General features: G+C 47.4%; 1 protein-coding gene across 3 annotated transcripts in view; it reads left to right on the top strand.

The window, feature by feature from the left end:
• Positions 1-18,172, top strand: part of Irak2 (interleukin-1 receptor-associated kinase 2) — a 56,560-nt gene extending 38,388 nt beyond the window's left edge. For all 3 annotated transcript variants that reach the window (NM_172161.4, NM_001113553.1, XM_006505325.4), the window contains 5 exons: positions 1,793-1,988; positions 5,879-5,941; positions 9,904-10,104; positions 13,929-14,217; positions 16,814-18,172. In NM_172161.4, coding sequence (NP_751893.3) covers positions 1,793-1,988; positions 5,879-5,941; positions 9,904-10,104; positions 13,929-14,217; positions 16,814-16,926 — 862 coding nt within the window. In that variant the 3' untranslated portion in view covers positions 16,927-18,172. The remainder of the gene's footprint in view (positions 1-1,792; positions 1,989-5,878; positions 5,942-9,903; positions 10,105-13,928; positions 14,218-16,813) is intronic.
• Positions 18,173-19,081: the final 909 nt, after the last annotated feature.

The raw sequence follows: 19,081 nt of genomic DNA on the forward strand, positions 1-19,081 counted from the left end.
GTGGATACATTAAATAAATAAATAATAAATAAATCTTTTTTTAAAAAAGAGAGAAAAGAAAAAAGAGGTGAGAGGGCAGCATGAGCTGGGCTTGCTCCCCAGGTCTGGCTTTGAGAACCAGGACAGCTCCTGTTCTTGCTGTCTGTCTGTCTCTCCCCTCCCCTTCCCCCTTCTTCTCCTCTATCTCCCCTCCCTTGGGGACCTTAGCTCTCTCTTCATATCCTCAAAATCCAGTATTTCTGAGGTATGAAGCTGTCACTTTATCTGTGGCCTTTCTGGATTAGTTTCCCTGCAGGCCACAGCACCCTAAACATTTGACCATCTACTCAGGAGTGAGCCGGCTTGCACTCCATCTGGGAGCTGTGCCCAGCCTTGGGATTTGAGCTCCCCATTTGAACTTTGCTCAGTGCCTGCCTTGCTTGTCGGTTAGCGATAGACCTTGTCAGGGAGTTTTCCAGGTTTCCTATCCCCCGCATCTTAGTGTCAGGTTTCCAAGAACTAGAGAACTGCCATCACGGGAGAGATTCCAAGAGTCCAAGGCATTTAGCAGAACCAGCTGCACGACCATAGAGGTCTTGTGGTTCCTCAAGGTTCCCTCTCCTGTGGTACAAGCCAGCTCAAAAGCCCTTTCTTCTTTCCCCTCCTGACTTGCATTTGATGGCCCCATCACCCTGGGCGTGCTCCACCATCCAGCTGCGTCGTCCTCCCACGCAAATCCTCACCCCTAAGACTGGATGGTTTCACGGCTCTCAGTTCCTCCTCTGCCTCCCCATGTTGCAAGGTTTCACGGCTTGTTGTGATTTCTTAACCTTGCGGTGAAGCGGCTTGCTCACACTTATTTAGATACTCCTAATAGTAGATATTGGAGTTGCTGGCTATTATTAAAAAGATTTTTTAAACTTTTTTTTTGTTTGTTTATTGAGACAAAGTCTTGCTGTCGAGCAGAACTGGCCTCTAACTTACCAGTGTAGCCCAGGCTGACCTGAAGCTCACTACGTAGCCTACACTGGCCTCGAACTTCCAGCAGCTCTATCTTAGTTTCCCAAGTGCTGGGGATTATAGGTGAGCTGCCACTGTGCCTGGCCTGGTGTCTTCTTTTTCAAATACTGCTCGGTGGACCAGTGAGATGGCTCAGCGGGTGAAAATGCTCGCTGCCAGGCCTGATGGCCTGAGTTTGATCCCTTGAATCTAAATGATGGAAGGAGAGAGCCTGCAAAACTTCCCACTGAGCTCCCCTGGCAAGATGTGGCATGCATACCCCCTCCCCCAAGGAATTCTCTCTCTGAGAATTTTCTCTCCCTCCAATTATGACTGGATCAAAGTATATTTTCACTTCTCCCTTTAAAAATTAAAAAAAAAAAGCTCCCCTTCCCTACAACCTGAGCAAACTGAGTTACAAAGGATGTAACTGGGTTATAAAGGATGCCAGTGTCTGGGTTGGCCCCAGAGAGGCCAGAGCTTGTAATGGGAACAGCTTTAGAGGAGTCTAGGCCAGAATGAGCAGTGGGCTTGACCTGATGAGCGGTGGGGCCGGCCAGGGCTGGCATCTGTGGGGAGTAGAAGTCTGCATTTCCTGCATATTCCTGGGGCAACTAGGCCAATTTTCAGCTCCATTTCCATTTAATGGAGTGAGTGGGTTTCCAAGGTCCTACCCATTTATGGCTGGCTATTTCATGTTGAGTGTCTTCTGTGAGTGCCTCCACTCCACCATTCCCAGGGCTGACGCTTGCCCAGTGCTAAATTGTTTGGCCAGTGTGTCTCCACGGCAACCTCTTCACTTGCTTTCCCGCAGTGCCAACGTCTTGCTGGACCAGCATCTTAACCCCAAGCTGGCTCATCCTGTGGCTCACCCTCATCCCGACAATAAAAAGACCAAATATACCGTCATGAGGACTCACCTGTTCCAGGCCTCAGCTGCATATCTGCCGGAACACTTCATCAGAGTGGGGCAGCTGACCAAGCAGGTGGACATCTTCAGCTGTGGAATTGTAAGCATTTCCTCGTCTGCCCACAGGCTGGCTGTAAGCGTGGGGCTTGCGTGGAGTTACAGCAGAGGCTGCTGGACTGTGGCCTCCAGGCCAGATCCGAGACAAAGGCATCTTTGAAAACCGTTTATTTCACTTGCTCTTAGTCTGTGGGTGTGCATTATGTGTGGGGTGTGGGATGGGGGTGTAGTTCGAGTGAGACGCTCAGGTAGTATCGACCTCCTTTGGGATCGGCTCTCTCATGGACCTGAAGCTCACGAGTTAGGCTAGACTCACCAGTGAACCCCAAGGATCCTCCTGTCTCAGTCTCCCCAGGGCTTGAATTACAAGTGCATACCACAACATCTGGCATTTGTATATGAGAATCTCAGGATCTGAGCTCTCAAGTCCTATGTTCACAAGGTGACCATTCACGGACTGACGTATGTCCCTAATTTGCCTCCCCACCCCCATTTTTGGTACCGGAGATAATACCGAGACCCTCAGACATGCGAGACATGTGTTCTACCACTGAGCCATACTTCCCAAATTTTTGCAATAAGGTGTCACTGGGTCCCTGTGGTCCAGCCTAGCCACCAACCACGATCCTGCCTCAGCCCTTTGAGTACTGGAATTGCAGCTGTGTGCAACCAGGCCTAACTTCTATGGTCTATTTTACATGGCTTCTGAGTTATAAGTGATTTTCATGGTTAAAAAGGTTTACATAGCTGGGCATGGGGGTAGATGTTTGTAATCCCAGCACTTGGAAAGTCAAGGCAGGAAGATTGCTTTTAGTTCAGGCTAGCCTGGGCTACATAGCGAGTTCTAGGTCAACTTAACCTTGTGTCAGAAACTCTTAAAAAATGGTAAACAGGTATATACAGAAACTGTGTATGGTTGGTGATTCTGTGGGCTGTAGATGTTATCTCTCGACTTCCTGCTTCCCGTCCATACTGTTGGCCTACCACCTATTTCTCTGTCATGTTTCTTCATCACTCTTCCATCGGTGACCATCTACCTCTCCTGCATACCCTGCCTCAGGACCGGGTGCCGGGTGCTCAGGGCGTACTGTAAAGCGTCTGTAGTCTGAGCCTGATAGTCTGCTCAGTTCATCTTTAGGACACACTGAGTCCTGTTGATGTCTGCAGGATGGGTGTGTTAAAAGGGCTGAGAGGACGGATAGGTTTGGAAGATACTGTCGAGCAAAGCCAAGCGGGCTTTTCATTCCAGACTTAATAGGGTGCTGACCCTGTGACCTGGTTGTTGTGAACCCAGCAGAGAAGGTGATGCAAGCCCCTGCAACCCCACTTGACAGCAGAGCCTGGTTTTCTTGCTGTCTGTCTGTCCGACTTGGTGTTGCAAGACCACAGAATGTTCCACAGCATTGGGAATGTGACCCGAGATGCACAGTTTGTTGCCTGCAGCCAAACTCAGACTGTTGCGCTCAGGGCTTTGCATGTGCCTTCCTCCCTGTCTTGAACTCTGTCCTTCCTCTCTGTGACCACAGTCTTCTGTCTGTTCACATCTGCCTCTGGAGCCCTCACCAGGCCGCCTTCTGCCCTCAACTGGACCTCTGTGTCCCAGATTCAGTTTCCTTCTGCCCCTGGCTGGCCACTCTGCTGGCTCCCATTTTCCCCATTTGATCCCCCCCTAGAGTTTCCTGTGAGTGTGTCGGTGAGGCTAAGCAGCCCTACTTGGAGAACCAGTGGCTCTCTGGGAGAGGAGGCAGAGCGAGTTCTAGGGGAACCTAGGCAATTTAGGAAGACTATATCTCAAAACAAACAGAACAGAATAAAGCAAATGAAAACAAAGATTGAAATAAGTCAAAACAAAGCAATAGGGCAGACCCTCCAACTACCAGGCAGTATGGCCTAGTGCAGTCCAGGCACTTCCGCCATCTAACACCTGCCCACCCCATGTTTGGGCCTCAGTTTTGCCTTCTGGAAAGTGGGGTGTTAGTGGTGCTTATAGAGTAGTAATGGGGCTGGATGTGGTGGCAAATACCTTTAATGTCAGCACTCAGAAAGCAAAGGCAGGTGATCTCTGTGGGTTCAAGACCAGCTTGGTCTACAAAGTGAGTTCCAGGGCAGTGAGGGCTCTATAGAGAGACTTGTCTCAAATAAGTAAATAAGTAAGTAATTAAGTAAGTAAATAAATAAATAAAATTTAAAAAGAGTGTAATAGGATGTGTATATATGGGTATTGTAGTATTAGTGTGAGTGTGTGCATGTGTGCATGTTTGTGCCTATGTGCATGTGTGTGTGCATATGCATGTGCATGCGTGCATGTGTGTGCAGGTGTGCACATGCCATACTGCATATGGAGGTCAGAGAATAACTATCTGGAGTTGTGGCCTTTCTCCTGCCACCTTGTGGGATTGAACCCTAATAGTCTGGCCTGCACGCCAGTACCTCATCTTGCCCGCTGTTGTCTCAGTGTTTTTATGCTCACTAAGTGACCCTTGTCAGAGACTTGTTCCTTCCGGAATCACATGGCTGAGACAGAGGAGATGTCTATCTCCTGATTTGTTTTCCTCTGTTCCTTCCTGCAAGGACCTTGCTGACTGCCTCTTCTCAACTGACTGTAGACCCTTTTCTATGGAGTGCTCTGTGCTGCCCCCTCCTGGCCACTGTTGTCACGCTCCCCGTGAGCAGGGTAACCTCAGTGCCTAACCTGTGGTTTACTGCTCTAACTTGTTGCAGGAGGGTGTGGGAGAGACACCATTGCTGTTCATCTTGCAGCATAGCTGCTCTACCCCACGTGACACATGCAGATTCTGGCCCAAGTTTCAGTTCCCAACCCTGGGACTCACTTCTTGTGCAGAGCTGGACTTCCAGTCCAGGCTTCTGTGTCTGTCTCCCATGTCTGTAGTTTTATTTTTTGTTTGTTTGTTTGTTTGTTTGTTTTTTGAGACAAGAGTTTCTTTGGGTAGCCTTGGCTATCCTAGAACTAGCTCTATAGGCCGGACTGGCCTGGAGCGGGTAGAGATCCACCTGTCTCTGCCTCCTGAGTTCTGGGATTTAAGGTGTGCGTCACCACCACCTGGCTCACTCCTGAATCTTTTACACTGCTGAGAATCTCATGAACAGGAATGGCAGGCTTGCTCTTCGCACAGGTACAAATCACAGTTTCCCACTTGGGTGTTGGCTCAGGGCTGTGTTCCTCTGTGAGTGAGTAAAGTAGGTGGGGGTGGGGAATCCTGGTAGGGTGGCAAGACAATCAGGAACTCAAGGCCACCCTCAGCTACAGAGTAATGTCAAAAGACCCTTGTCTTAAAAAAAAGAAAAACAAAAAAAACAAAAAAACAAAAACAAACCAAAAAAAACCAACCCAAACCAAACAAAAACAAACAAACAAACAAAAAACCAAGAAAAGGGCTGGGCAGTGGTGGCGCACTCCTTTAATCCTAGCACTTGGGAGGCAGAGGCAGGCTTATTTCTGAGTTTGAGGCCAGCCTGGTCTGCAGAGTGAGTTCCAGGACAGCCAGGACTACACAGAGAAACCCTGTCTTGAAACAATCAATCAATCAATCAAACAACCAAACCAAACCAAACCAAAACAAGAAAAAGGGGCTGCAACATGGCTCAGTGGGAAAAGGTGCTTGCTGCCAAGCCTGACAACCTGAGTTCCAGTCCGGGGACCCACGCAGTGGGAGGTGAGCTCCAGTTCTCACAAGTTGCTCTCTGACCTCTGTGCAAGTGCCATGGCGGGTGAATACCAACACACACACACACACACACACACACACACACACACACACTCAATAAATAAATAAATTATTATTTATTTTATTTACTATTATTATTAAATAATAATAGTATTAACAGTAATAATATCAGAAAAGATGAAGCCTTTGTCATTGTCTAAGTCTTTTGCTGACTGTGTGTGTCAACTCTGTGTTCTCTCCTACCCAGGTATTGGCCGAGGTCCTTACCGGCATCCCTGCGATGGACAAGGACCGCAGTCCAGTTTACCTGGTAAGAGATCCAGTCACTTCGGGTTGGTTGGCTGGTATCCTTGGGCACACGTCCATGTGGGCAGGGAGGGCCTTGCCCACCACATGCAAAGTTCTCAGGCCTCAGACCAGAGCTCTTGGCATCCATGACATCTTCCCACACTGCCATTTTAGAAGCACAGCAACTGGCGCTGCCGTGTGTATGCAACTGCTAAGCCTCATTCTAGCCTTAGTTTTCTTCTTCTTTTCTTTCTTTTCTTTTCTTTTTTTTTTTGTGTGTGGGGGGTATGTATATCTGTGAGGGGATTGATCTTACATTATGGTCTAGGATGGCTTTGAGTTCTTGGTCATCCTCCTGCCTCTGCCTATTTTTGAGTTCTGGGATTACAGACTTGTGCCACACAGTCAGCTGCAGCCCTCTGAGTGAGCCTTTTCCTCTGTTTCAGCCTGCCTTCCTTTCTTTGGTGAGTCCTTGCTAATCAAGTCGGGGGTGGGGTGAGGGTGGGGTTGTCCTTACCCCTCCCCTCCCCCTACCTCCAATTGCCTTTTTTTTTTTTTGGTGGGTTTTTCGAGACAGGGTTTCTCTGTGTATCCCTGGCTGTCCTGGAACTTACTTTGTAGACCAGGCTGGCCTCGAACTCAGAAATCCGCCTGCCTCTGCCTCCCGAGTGCTGGGATTAAAGGCATGTGCCACCACGCCCCAGCTCTGATTGACATTTTGTCCTGTGGTTTCACTCACTAGTCGCTCGCTCTAATTTTCCTTCACATTTCCTGGGTCCTGGGAGTTGGCTCTTGAGCCTCTCCTGGGTTCCTGGTTGATGCTTTTGTCAAGGACACTTTGTCCTAGCCTGTACACAGCCCTGACAATAGAGTCAAGCTCCCCACACTGTGAACTCACTGCCAGTAGCAGATGCTGTTGCTGGCTACAAATAAGATCTTTCTTCCCTGGAGGGTCTCAAGGGCGGGGCTCTGGGAACTGCCTCTGGATCCCCTTTCTTTGTGGTAACTTGTCTCTCTCTGCAAACCACTCATGTGCTTTCGCTGTTACAAGCCTATTTCTTCTTCCTCGACTGCTCGGGGTTAAGGCTAAGTTTCCCCAAAGATAAATAGTTAAAAGCTCATGCTTTTCTGGACCCCAAGTGAGTGCCAGAAGCGCCATGGCACCCTTAGCCATCTTTACTTCTAGGTATTGAATCTCTGATGGTGTCAGGCATGTTGTGTTCCCAGATTCTGAAACTCCCGCTGAGATAAAATTCTATTGCCCAGCTAGCCTTGAACTCCTGGGCTCAAGCGATCTTCGTGCCTTAGCTTCCAGTGACCAGGAACCATAGGTCTAATGACACCACACTTGCCTCATTTTTATCTTTTAAATTGTTTTTAATTCTTCTTTTATATTACATCCCCAACTGTAGTTCACCTCCCCCATCCCTTCCAGTCCCACCTACCTCCTCTCTCCCAAAACCACTTATCCTCAATTTCCCTTGGAAAAATAAAACAAAAAACGTCCCAGCAGGCCTCCCAGGGATATCAACCGAACAAGACTATAGCAACATGATTTAATAAGACTAGATGCAAACTGTAATGGCAAGGTTGGATGAGGTAACCTAGTGGGAGGAAAAAGGGTCCCAAGGGCAGGCAAGAGAGTCAGAGATAGCCCTCACTCCCACTGTGAGGAGACCCACAAGCACACCAAGCTACACAAGCAAAAGGTATATAATATGCAGAGGACCTAGCACAGACCCATGCAGGGTCCGTGAAAGTGACTTCAGTCTTAGTAAGCCCCCTGTCAGCCCAGCTTAGTTGATTCTGTGAACCCTGTTTCCATGGTCTCCTCAACCCCTTTGTCTCCCACAATTCTTCTGCCCCCTTCTTCTGTGGGGTTTCCCTGGCTCAGCCTAGTGTTAGGCATCTGTTCCCATCAGTTGCTGGATGTGACTCTCTGGTGATTGTTGGGCAGGCATTGGTCTATGACTATAGCACAATATCATTAGGAATCATTTCATTGACTTTTTTTTTTAGCCAGTTGTGTTTGGAGGCAGATGAAGGCCTTGTAGAGGAAGGGTTGGCTGAGTGGGTGACTAGAGTGGACCAAGGGACAGAGACTAGGTAGGGATGCATTCTAGATGGCAAAACCAAGCCTCACTATGTAACTCAGGCTTGCCTTGAATTTACAGACCTCTTCCTCAGTCTCTGTAGAGTGCTGGGGTTATAGGTGCGTGTTGTCAAATCAGCTTTAAGATGCTGTGTGTCTTATAATATGTAATTATAAATATGGACATATTTATATGCACATAGATATGTAGCAGTGAAATATATATATACACACATACACTAAAAACAAATAAGTATACAGCAATTTGATACAACAAATGTAGGGGTTGACTTTGAACTCCTGATCCTCCTGCCTCTACTTCCTAAGTGTTAGGATTGAAGGCACACAGCACCGTTGTCTGTCTACCTGGCTTTGAGGCTGCTATATAAGCAGAGGACCAACTGGGCTACAGCCTTGACCTCATAAATGAGTTACTCTCTCGCTCCTGACTCTGCTCCTGCTTTGTGTGGAGGTGGCATGATTCCTGGCACTCTGGGGTCAGTCCTGAGCAGCAATCACATGCATGCCCTTCGTTTTGTTTTGTCTTGTTTTGTTTTGTTTGTTTGCTGTCCTTCTTGCTTATTTCTTGGTAAGACATTTCAAATGCCCTTTTGAAAGAGGTAGCTCTGACTCCCTTGGGATCCTGCTTTGCCCCTGTTGATGCTAGGTCCTCCCGCTAGGTCCCCAGCTCTCCCCCTTCACGTTGCCTCTCTTGGAGAAGCTGCTTGCAGTTGGTAATGCTTGTGACTCCGATTTCTGCAGAGTGGGTACAGTCAAGGGTGACCTTTGGGGACCTGCTGCTTTTTGTCCCAGTTCATTGCAAGACTTATCACACGCATTGCTATATCAGCAGAAACAAAAAGGGCCTGTGTACATGTTAATAAGATTAATTCATGAGGCTGTAGAGATGACTTTGCAGTTAAGGGCACTTGCAGAGGACCTGAGTTCAGATCCCAGGATCTATGTCAGGTGGCTCACAACCTTCTGTGACTCTGGCTACAGGAGATCTGATGCTGCCTTTTGGCTTCTGCTCACACTCACACACAGGACAAATACACAGCTACACATACATACATACATACATACATACATTCATATCCTAAAAAAATAAGATTAAATTGGGACTGGAGAGATGGCTCAGTGGTTAATAATGCATACAGCCGTTCTTGCAGAGGACCTGAGTTTAGTTCCCACAACCCATGTCCAGTGGTTTACTACCTGGATCCTGCAACTCCATGTCCAAAGAATCTGACACCCTCTTCTGAGGGTATCTGTACTCACATGTCCTTACCACGCACACATTCATTTATAAATGAATAAAAATAACAATATATATATATGTATATATATATATTTGGTTTCTCGAGACAGGGTTTCTCTGTAGCCCTGGCTATCCTGGAACTCACTCCGTAGACCAGGCTGGCCTCAAACTCAGAAATCCACCTGCCTCTGCCTCTGCCTCTGCCTCCCAAGTGCTGGGATTAAAGGCGTGTGCCACCACCACCCGGCCGACAATCTTTTAAAAAAAGATTAAATTATAAGTGTTAGGCACGTGGTTAAGTGCTATGCAAATGATGGTTATTAGTATTTGCTGTGCATATATTTTACAAATGGGAGACATTTATTGGAAGTGGGCTATTGAGTATTTTTCTATTTTTGTGCTGTGGGTCCATTATTGGATGTGTATTTGTGCTATACCCAGGAATATACCCAGGAGTTTCATGTTTCCATTTTCTGATGGAGCCACTGAATTGGGTGGAACAGGCTAAGCTACTCCAGCTGAGCTGTGCTGTCCTAGGGAGCGCCCAGTGCATTCTCAAGTGCTTGAGTGCCTTTTGCATACCTTGCCACACCCAGCCTCTCACCTGGACTTCCTCACTCTCTTCCCATAGAAGGATTTGCTTCTCAGTGAGATTCCCAACAGTACTTCTTCAGTCTGCTCCAGGAAGACCAGCATGGGGAAGGCAGTGGTGAAAGAGATCTGCCAGAGACATGTGGAGAAGAGGGCAGGGCTGCTGCCTGAGGCCTGTGAGGAAGCCTGGGCCACCGCTGTGAGTGTCTGCCTGCGGAGGCGCAATGCCAGCGTGGAGGAGGTGAGCTCTCTGCTGCCTGCTGCCTTACCTAGAAGGCCTCACGTGCTGGGGCTGCAGTAAGCCAAGTTTAGCCTTGATCGTTCACAGTAAAACCCACTGGGGCCATTGCAGCAATCAGGGTTGCAGTGTGGGTAATGCGGGACCCTGAGGGTGGGTGTGTCTGGCTGGGCTGCAGGGAGCACAGGATGGAACCTAGAAATCAGGGTTGCTGTGTGGGTCATGGGGGACCCCAAGGTTGGGTATCTGGCCGGAGCCTCTTGTAGGAGCCCATCTCTTCCTGTCTTTCCTTGGCCTGCTTTCTCTCCTGGTCTGTAACTGCCCTGTGGCATTTCCTTCACCCTTTTGGAGAGAATGGCTTGGAGTTACTCACGTGGTCCTAAGCTGAGCTGGAATGAGTGCCCCAAATCCTCTCTCTAACTACAGAGGAGCAGTCTGTCTGAGCAAGCCGTTCCCGTCCTGCTATCTTGGAGTTCCTAGTCTTTGCATGAGAGTTGTCTGTGTGGTAGGCACTGGAATGGTGTATGACAGGACTCTACATCTAACCTGGCAGGGAACTAAGCCCAGACTTAAGAGGGCTCTGGAGGCCCAGTAGGATTTTCCAGGTCACTAAGGATTGCAGTACACAAGCAGATACAATCAGATGTGATCTAAACAGCCCCCACCCCCACCCCCCAGCTACTCACTTTCATTCAGATCTTCGGTTATTCATTCATTCCATCAATGGTTTGGTGTGTGAGTTAGGGCTTGGGTGAAGGGATGTAAATGAAGAGATAGCAAAATACATTGATTTAAGCAAGACAGAAGTTTGCTGCCTTTGGCTTAATGGCTTGGGTGTGCAGGTAACCAGGGCTGCAGAGTCTAACCATGCTGGCTAAAAGGCTTCCATTTCAGGATTCAAATGTTGCTCCGTCCATTGCATCTGCCTTGCAGCCAGTGAAAGAAGGTTAAAAGAAGAGGACACACTCTTACATTCTCTCTTACTTTTATTGATTATTTTCTTTTGTTCATGTGTGGGTATCTTGCCTGCATGTGTGGTTGTGCATCACTTTTGTGCACGGTGCTGTGTAGGGCAGCAGAGGGTGTCAAATCCTCTGGAGTTACCGACAGTTGCGAGCTGCCATATGGGTGCTGGGAATTGAACGTTGGCCCACCGGAGAAGCAGCCAGTGCTTTAACCGAGTCTGTTTAGTTCCTCTCCCTCCTCCTTTTTAAAAGACTGTGTGTGTTTTCTGTGTATTTGGGTACCAAAGGAAGCCAGAAGAGTATGATGGTTTTCCTGGAGCTGAAGTTACAGATATTTGTGAGCCATCTGCTCTGGGTTCTGGGAGCTGAACTCGGGTCTTCTGCAGGAACAGCAAGGACTCATCACCTCTAAGCCAGCCCTCAGCCCTATCTCCCCTCCTTTTAAAAACATGACTGAGGAATGCACACATCAGTTTTTGCACACCCCATGCATTACACAGAGCTACAGAAGACTGCAATCTTTAGCATGGCAAATGCTTCTTGGGTATCTAATTGAACTTTTATCTGGATACTTGATATTTGAACCAGATCTTGAAGGATGAGCCATTTGCCATGTATACTAAAGGGGATAGGACCGTTCAGGTATAGAAAGAAAGAAAGAAAGAAAGAAAGAAAGAAAGAAAGAAAGAAAGAAAGAAAGAAGAAAAGAGAAGAAGAAGGAGGAAGAAGAGGAGAAGGAGGAGGATGGAGAGTAGGAGGATGGAGAGGAGGAGGAGGGAGAGGAGGAGGATGAAGAGGAGGAGGGAGAGGAGGAGGAAGAGGAAGAGAAAGAAGAGGAGGAGGAAGACGGGGAGTAGGAGGGGGAGGAGGAGGAGAAGGAGAAGAAGGAGGAGGAGGAGGAGGAGGAGGAGGAGGAGGAGGAGGAGGAGGAGGAGGAGGAGAAGAGAGTACTAACCACAGTGTAGTACAATCAGGCTTGAAAGATCCATGGCCTGCAAACTCTTTCAGATCTATCCACTGGGCTGCTCTGCCGTGCACCGGCTTATTTAGTTTTTGTGTATTGTGTGTGTTCTTGTACATGGAAGTTCCACAGGGACTTGTGAGAGTCAGTTCTTTCCTTCCACCGTGTGCATTCTGTGGATGGAACCTAGCTCCCTAGGCTCAGCAGGATGCACCTTTCTAGGGTGGACTCATCTTGCCTCTCCCTGCTTCAACTTTTATCTTTTAACAGGATCTCACACTGTAGCTCATGGTGGCCTTGAACTTGAGGCAGTTCTCCTGCCTCCATCTCCTAGGTTCTGGTATTATGAGTGTGAGCCGACACCTGCTTGTCTATTTTTCAGATGATAGCTCTTGGCTGGCTTTGAACTTCATACTTAGCATGGTGGCTATGAATTCCTGAAGCTGCACCCGCTTCTCAAATTCTAGGATTATAGGCTTCTTTTATCCCATTAGACTCTGATACTTTTATATTTATAAAAAAAAGTCCACAGCAGCTGGGTGTGGTGGCACACTGCTTTAATCTATCAGCACTTGGGAGGCAGAGGCAGGCAGATGTCTGTGGGTTCAAAGCCAGCCTTGTCTACAGAGTGAATTTCAGACAGCCAGGACTCTGTAGGAAGATACTATTAAAAAAAAAAAAAGGAAAGAAAGAAAGAAAAAGAATTATTGTGATTGTGTGCAAAATAAATGAATTCATATGGGATTTTAAAATTAAATTCAGAAGTAGAATGTGTGTGTGTGTGTATGTATGTATCCTTGTGTACATATATGTGTACATGTACATATGCCATGACACAGATGTCAAGGTCAAAGAATAACTTCTCCTTCTACCCTATGGGTCCTGGAACTCAGATTGTCAGTCTTGGCAGCAAGCACCTTTACCTACTGTGCTATCTCACCAGCCCATACACTGAGTTGTTTTGCAAGGCACAGAGGAATTGAAATGTTCTTATTCAGGGTGAGCAGTATGTATGGCGAGCAGGTCAGTGGCCTGGGATGCTGACCCAGCAGCTGAAGCCGCTGCTTAAGGCCAGCTCGGGCTACGGAGTGAGTTCAAAGCCTGGATGCAGTGTAAGGAGCTCCTAGCTCAGACGTGAGACAAGGGAGAAGGTCCCAATGTAGCTCCATGTAGCACGTTTGCCTGGTACCCCCGCCCCCAAGGCTCTGCAATCAACTCAAGGTCACAGACACTTGCCCACACCTGGCCCAGTCTTTGCCATCAGAAGTCTGGGGTGCAGTGATTGGACCGCCTGGGCTCACACATTCATCTGCAGCAGGCATTTGATTATAATTCCCAGGAGACCATGTGATGGCCTTCGGCCTTTGAAAGGACCGGCATGGACGCAAGACATTCCCAGACCAAGCACTCAGCACAAATGAGATTTATTTCCCCAGACCAGCAAGCAGGGGGTGAGGGGTGGGAGAGGTTATAAAAGTAGCAGCAGCAGCAACAGAAAGAAAAACAAGCAGACAAGAGAAGCAAGAGAGGGTGTTTCTGTGGGAGTGGGGGGTTTAAGGGATGTGTGTGGAGGGAGGGGGGAAATGTGTCTGCTAGGGTGGGTTGGTATATCCTGACTGAGCATATTAGCCACAAAATGAGTTTTGATAGTTGGACTTTGGTGTTTTGTCTTAGGAATGAATCAGTGACCAAATAAGGGAATAGCTTGAGGGCCAGCTTTAGGAATGTAATGGTTGTTAAGCAAGAGAGAGGAAACCGGGGTAAAAGGTCAAAACCTGTCTGCAGTGTTTGCTCTGCTGGGGGGAGGGGCTGGGTTTGCCTTGCGTGCTTATCTCTGCTAGAGCCCCTTCAGCTTTAGTGTCAGCGACTGATACGGCTGCTTGTCTGTCTCCTCCTCCAAGGCACGAGTCTCCCTGGCCGGGGTGGAGGAGCAACTCCGAGGGCAGCTGTCCCTTCCCTGGAGCAGGGTTTCTGAGGCCACAGGCTCATCTTCCAATACCCCGGAGGAAACAGATGACGTTGACAATTCCAGCCTCAGCGTCCCTTCTTTGGTTATGATGGCATCGTGCCCAGGGGCTGCCTCCTCTCCACTCTTCACGGGACATGGAGCAGCACAGCCATCCACCAGTGGGAGACAGGAGGCTGACTCCTCGTCAGAGGCTTGCACAGGCCCACAGACACCCCAGAACGGTAAGCTTGGGAGGGTGAGGTGCCCATGCTGAATCACTCCTGTGACCCTAACTTAGGCCATCCCTCCTCTCTTTTCCTAATTCATGGTTTTTGTTAGTAATTCAGGCATTCACTGCACAGTGGACACACAGAGAGGAAGTTCAGCACACCAGTGACTATTGTTTCCGACCACTCTCCTGCCTCTTAGACTTTCACACCTCCATCTTTGTACTGCGCCTTGGTCATACCTACTTCCCATTTGCTAGGACAGCTGTGTGGCGGTCCTCAGCTTTGTTCCACGCATGTCTCTGGCTCACTACTTCTTTTTTTTTATTTTATTTTGGTTTTTCAAGACAGGGTTTCTCTGTATAGCCCTGGCTGTCCTGGAACTCACTTTGTAGACCAGGCTGGCCTCGAACTCAGAAATCCGCCTGTTTCTGCCTCCCAAGTGCTGGGATTAAAGGTGTGCGCCACTACGCCCCGCTCTCACTACTTCTTCTTCCAGGATCCAGAGAGAGAGTGATATTTACTGAATTTTTTTAAGTTTAAAATCTGATTTTATGTGTATGGGTGTTCTGTCTCTGTGTATATCTGTGGAATGCATATGCACAGTACCTGAAGAGGCAAGACAGCCTGAAACTGGAGTTGCAGATGATTGTGAGCTAACATGTGGGTGCTGGGAATCGAACCTGAGTTCTTTGGACGACCAAGCAGTAAATGTTCTTAACTACTAAGCCATCTTTCCAGTCCCCAGATTTTAATTTTTTTGATGCATTTTTGCAGTACTGGACTGGATGTAGGGCCTCATTTTGTGTGTGTGTGTGTGTATACATATATGTATGTATGTATATATATATATATAATATTATATATTATTTACACACATAATATAGGATATATAATATATAATACTTCTATATATATATAAGTAATCTATTTTTTTTTTTAATTTTGAGAGATCATGTGTCTCGTGTAGCCTAAAATAATATGGACCTTCCTATATAGCTGAGGATGCCCTTGAACTCCTGATCCTCCTGCCTTCACCTCCCAGGTGCTGGGCTCACATGACTGGTAAAATGGCCAGCAGGTTAAAGGTGCTGACATCAAAGCCTGACAACCTGACTATGTATGAACCTGGTTTATCATACGGTAAAAGGAGAAGATTGATGCCCTGACTTCTACAAACACACCTTGTCATGTATGCACATGCCCACGTAGGTATATGTGTGCATGCACACATATACACACAGCAAAGGAAAAAAATAATTAAATAGTTTGAGACAGAGTTTCACCTGGGCTATCTCGTGAACCCTTGTCTATTTATTTTGGGATTGCAGGTATATGTGCCACTATGCCCTTCTAGAGTGGGTTATAAAAACACACTGCTTGGCACATACCTGTTGTACTTAAAACCACTTCTCTGGGCCCAGCAGGACCTTGTGTGGTCCCTCTTGCCTGCCTCTTTTTCCTTGCCAATAACTTCTAAAGACACCCTCCATCACTGGCACTTGGGTCCAAATATGCCAGGCTTCCTAGTGAAATAAAAGTTGAGGCCTTTTTGACGAGGCATCACCAGGCCTTGTGAATGTGACTCACTGGTAGTCTAGACCACTCCACTGGGGAGGAAGGAGAATTTAGAAACTGTTATGACCTAAGCGACAGGCACCATAAAATCATGCCATGTGACAGATCTCACATGGCCCAATGTGCCAGAGCAGCTCCCCAGGGATGCTCTTGTCCTGTCTCTCAGACTGCTCCAACTGGGCCCGCACACTCCTTCCCCTAGATGGTCCCACAGCCTGGACAGCAGTAAAGCAGCCAGCCCTCCCAGGACTTGGCCAGCATCTCAATTTTCTTAGGGTCCCCTGTTATGACATTGCTCTTGGTCAACAGGAAATAGTTAAAAGAGCACAGTGCCTGACTCCTGCCCAACCATCACCCTTTTCTAGTTCCTCATTTGTAATGAAACGAAAAAGGAGGGATGTTAGCATACAGGTGATTCCACCAGGCTCCTCCCAGGGACCTAGCAACAGTCCTCACGTGCCACTGCAGCCAGGTGCTTCAGGTGCGGGCTGTGTATACAAGGATTGCCCACTATCTAGCTCTTTCTCCTTTCTCTCTCTGTTACCATGTGTTTCTGGACAGTCTCTCCCCCCCCCCCCCCGTTCTACTCGTCTGCTTCTACCCCTTCTCTGGGTCCTCACTCCCCTCCCCTCCCCCAAATAAATCACCTTATACCAGATTTGTTGCTTGGTGTAACTTCTCAGGGGTGTGCTTTGTCATGAGTCCACCGGGTACCCCCTTGACGCATTATATTTCATAACAGAAATAGCTATGATTATTGTTGATGGCCACACTTCTCCCATGACTGTGGGAATATGGGAGCCTCTTTGTGGAAAAGGTGTATATGTGTGGTGGGGATTGGGGGAGCCGGAGTGTTAGAGTGTCTATGGGGGAGGGTGCAGACTTCCCTGCAACGGCATAAGCTATGACATGCTACTTGTATTTGGGCCTGTTTCACAAACTTGGCATGAGACTCTGATAAGGTCTGACTCAGAGAATTTTAACGGCAACACTTGCTGAAGGTACTCTCTTTCTGTTTTCTGCTGAACATCAGCTACAGAGACTTCATGGAAAATTGAGATCAATGAAGCCAAAAGGAGACTGATGGAGAACATCGTACTCTACAAAGAAGAGAGACTGGACAGCAGCGAGCTCTTTGGACCCTGATGACCAGCGCACAGCTGAAGACCCTTATTCTCAACTGGACAGACAAACGTCCAGGCAGGGAAGAGGTCTTTGGCTGCCCAAGGTCTGTTGAGACCCACACAACCCAAACATCAGCCTGAACAGAAGGAAACATGGCTTCATCAGAGTCGAGTTGCAGGGGGGTGGGGGTAGGGGACCTCAGCTTATACAGACACCATATCCAGGAAGCACTCCTCCTCTCTGAGTCGTCTTAGTTAGAGGGCTGTGAAGTGGAACACCTTGTATGTGATCCAAGGATTTGGGTGGTTTTTGTGGTTCCGGGGAACCCACGTTGTTGACCACCCCAAGAGATGCTGTTGCCCCCAAACCTCTTAGTTCTCCACAACGGACAGAGCAATCCTGCAGCATCCGTGGCGTTTTCCAGAGTTATCATCTGTCAGTCATATTTGTAGACAGCTTTCTGCAAATTCCCACTTCTTAAAAGACCTACAGCCGGTGTCTCCGCAAGTTCTCAAGTTCAGGACTGCAAAAGCAGGACGGTTGGCAAAGGACTCCGTAGGCTTTCTCCTTCTTCAGTTGGTGATCCTGTAAGCCACCGGTATTTAGGAACTGCCTGCTTTTCACCTTCGACCTCCCATTGTGCCCATATTTATTTTAATGGAGACTCAGAGGTTGTGTGTTATTTATAGCTAGGTGAAGAAGCATGAGAAACAGTCTCATGTTTGATTCTGCTGCTAGTTAAGTCAATCACTTGGTGGGTGGTAGCTCAGTATCCTTGTAAGATAACCCTGCTCTGTTCTCCCTGGGGAAGAACAGAGCTGCTCTATTCAGCTCTTGGGAGGATGGGTGCAGCGGCTGCAGAAGCACTTTGAAAATGTATCTGTTCTGTGTTCTCAATGGAGTAAAAGGTATGTAGTTCATGGCTCTGCCATGTAGAAAATGTTTATGAAGTGAATATATTTTTGAAAAGTCATGTTGCAAACATGTTTTGTAAAACAAAGCTATTTCTTTCTTTTTTTTTTTGTTTTTTTTTTGTTTTTTCGAGACAGGGTTTCTCTGTATAGCCCTGGCTGTCCGGGACCTCACTTTGTAGACCAGGCTGGCCTCGAACTCAGAAATCCGCCTGCCTCTGCCTCCCGAGTGCTGGGATTAAAGGCGTGCGCCACCATGCCCGGCTAACAAAGCTATTTCTAATTCACTATTTAAAAAAAGAATTCCATTATAGTGACAAAATAAAAATGTTTGTAATCTAGCAGCTGTCTTATAATTTTGTGTCTGGGTGAATTTGTGTACCGAATATGTTTGGCTCAAGGATTCTTGCTTTTGCTTTCATTTCTGTATGTATTGTTTGTACAATGTATGTATGCATATTTATGTATGTGCATGTGGTGTGCACACAACCATGTGCATATGGAGCTCAAGAGATGACTTGGGTTTTCAATCCTTCTTCCACAAGGTATGTATGTATGTATGTATGTATGTATGTATGTATGTATTTTAGTTTGCTGTTACACAAGGCTAGCTGGCCCATCTCTGTTGATGTAGAAGTGCTTAGATTGTATATACCCTTGCTGTACAGCCAGCTTTTATGTGGGTCCTGGTATTTGAACTTAAGACTTCATGGTTGTGGCCAGTGATTTAGTACATTGTCACTTTAGGGAGGGTTTTTATCAGCAATGCCACCTTTGCAGGGCTTGGGGCACTTGTATAACCCTTCATGGATATTAAAGTTGCTTTTATTTTTACTGTTACAAATAGGGATGGTTGCCAGGTGGTGGTGGCAGCACACACGTGTCTCTAATCCCAGCACTTGGGAGGCAGAGGCAGGCAGAATTTTATGAGTTTGAGACCAGCCTGGTTGGCAGACCTAGTTCCAGGACAGTCAAGATTTCACAGAGAGAGCCTGTCTTGAAAGAATCAAATCAAACCAAAACAACAAAACGACACCCCCCCCCCCAAAAAAAAAAGAAAAACCCCACAAACAAATAGAGATGGCTTCTGGGATGGTTAACCTTCACTGTGAACTTGGGTTAACAACCCTCTAGGAGTTAGATATGCTCTGGCTGTGACTAGGAGGGAGTTTACCGAGAGGATGAACTGAAGACAGAAGACTCTGAGTATGGGAGGTGCTATTCCATGGGTTTGGCTCCTGCATTGGGTAATTAAAAAAAAAAAA

Source organism: Mus musculus, chromosome 6 (genome assembly GCF_000001635.26).
Source record: "Mus musculus strain C57BL/6J chromosome 6, GRCm38.p6 C57BL/6J".
Classification (NCBI taxonomy): domain Eukaryota; kingdom Metazoa; phylum Chordata; class Mammalia; order Rodentia; family Muridae; genus Mus; species Mus musculus.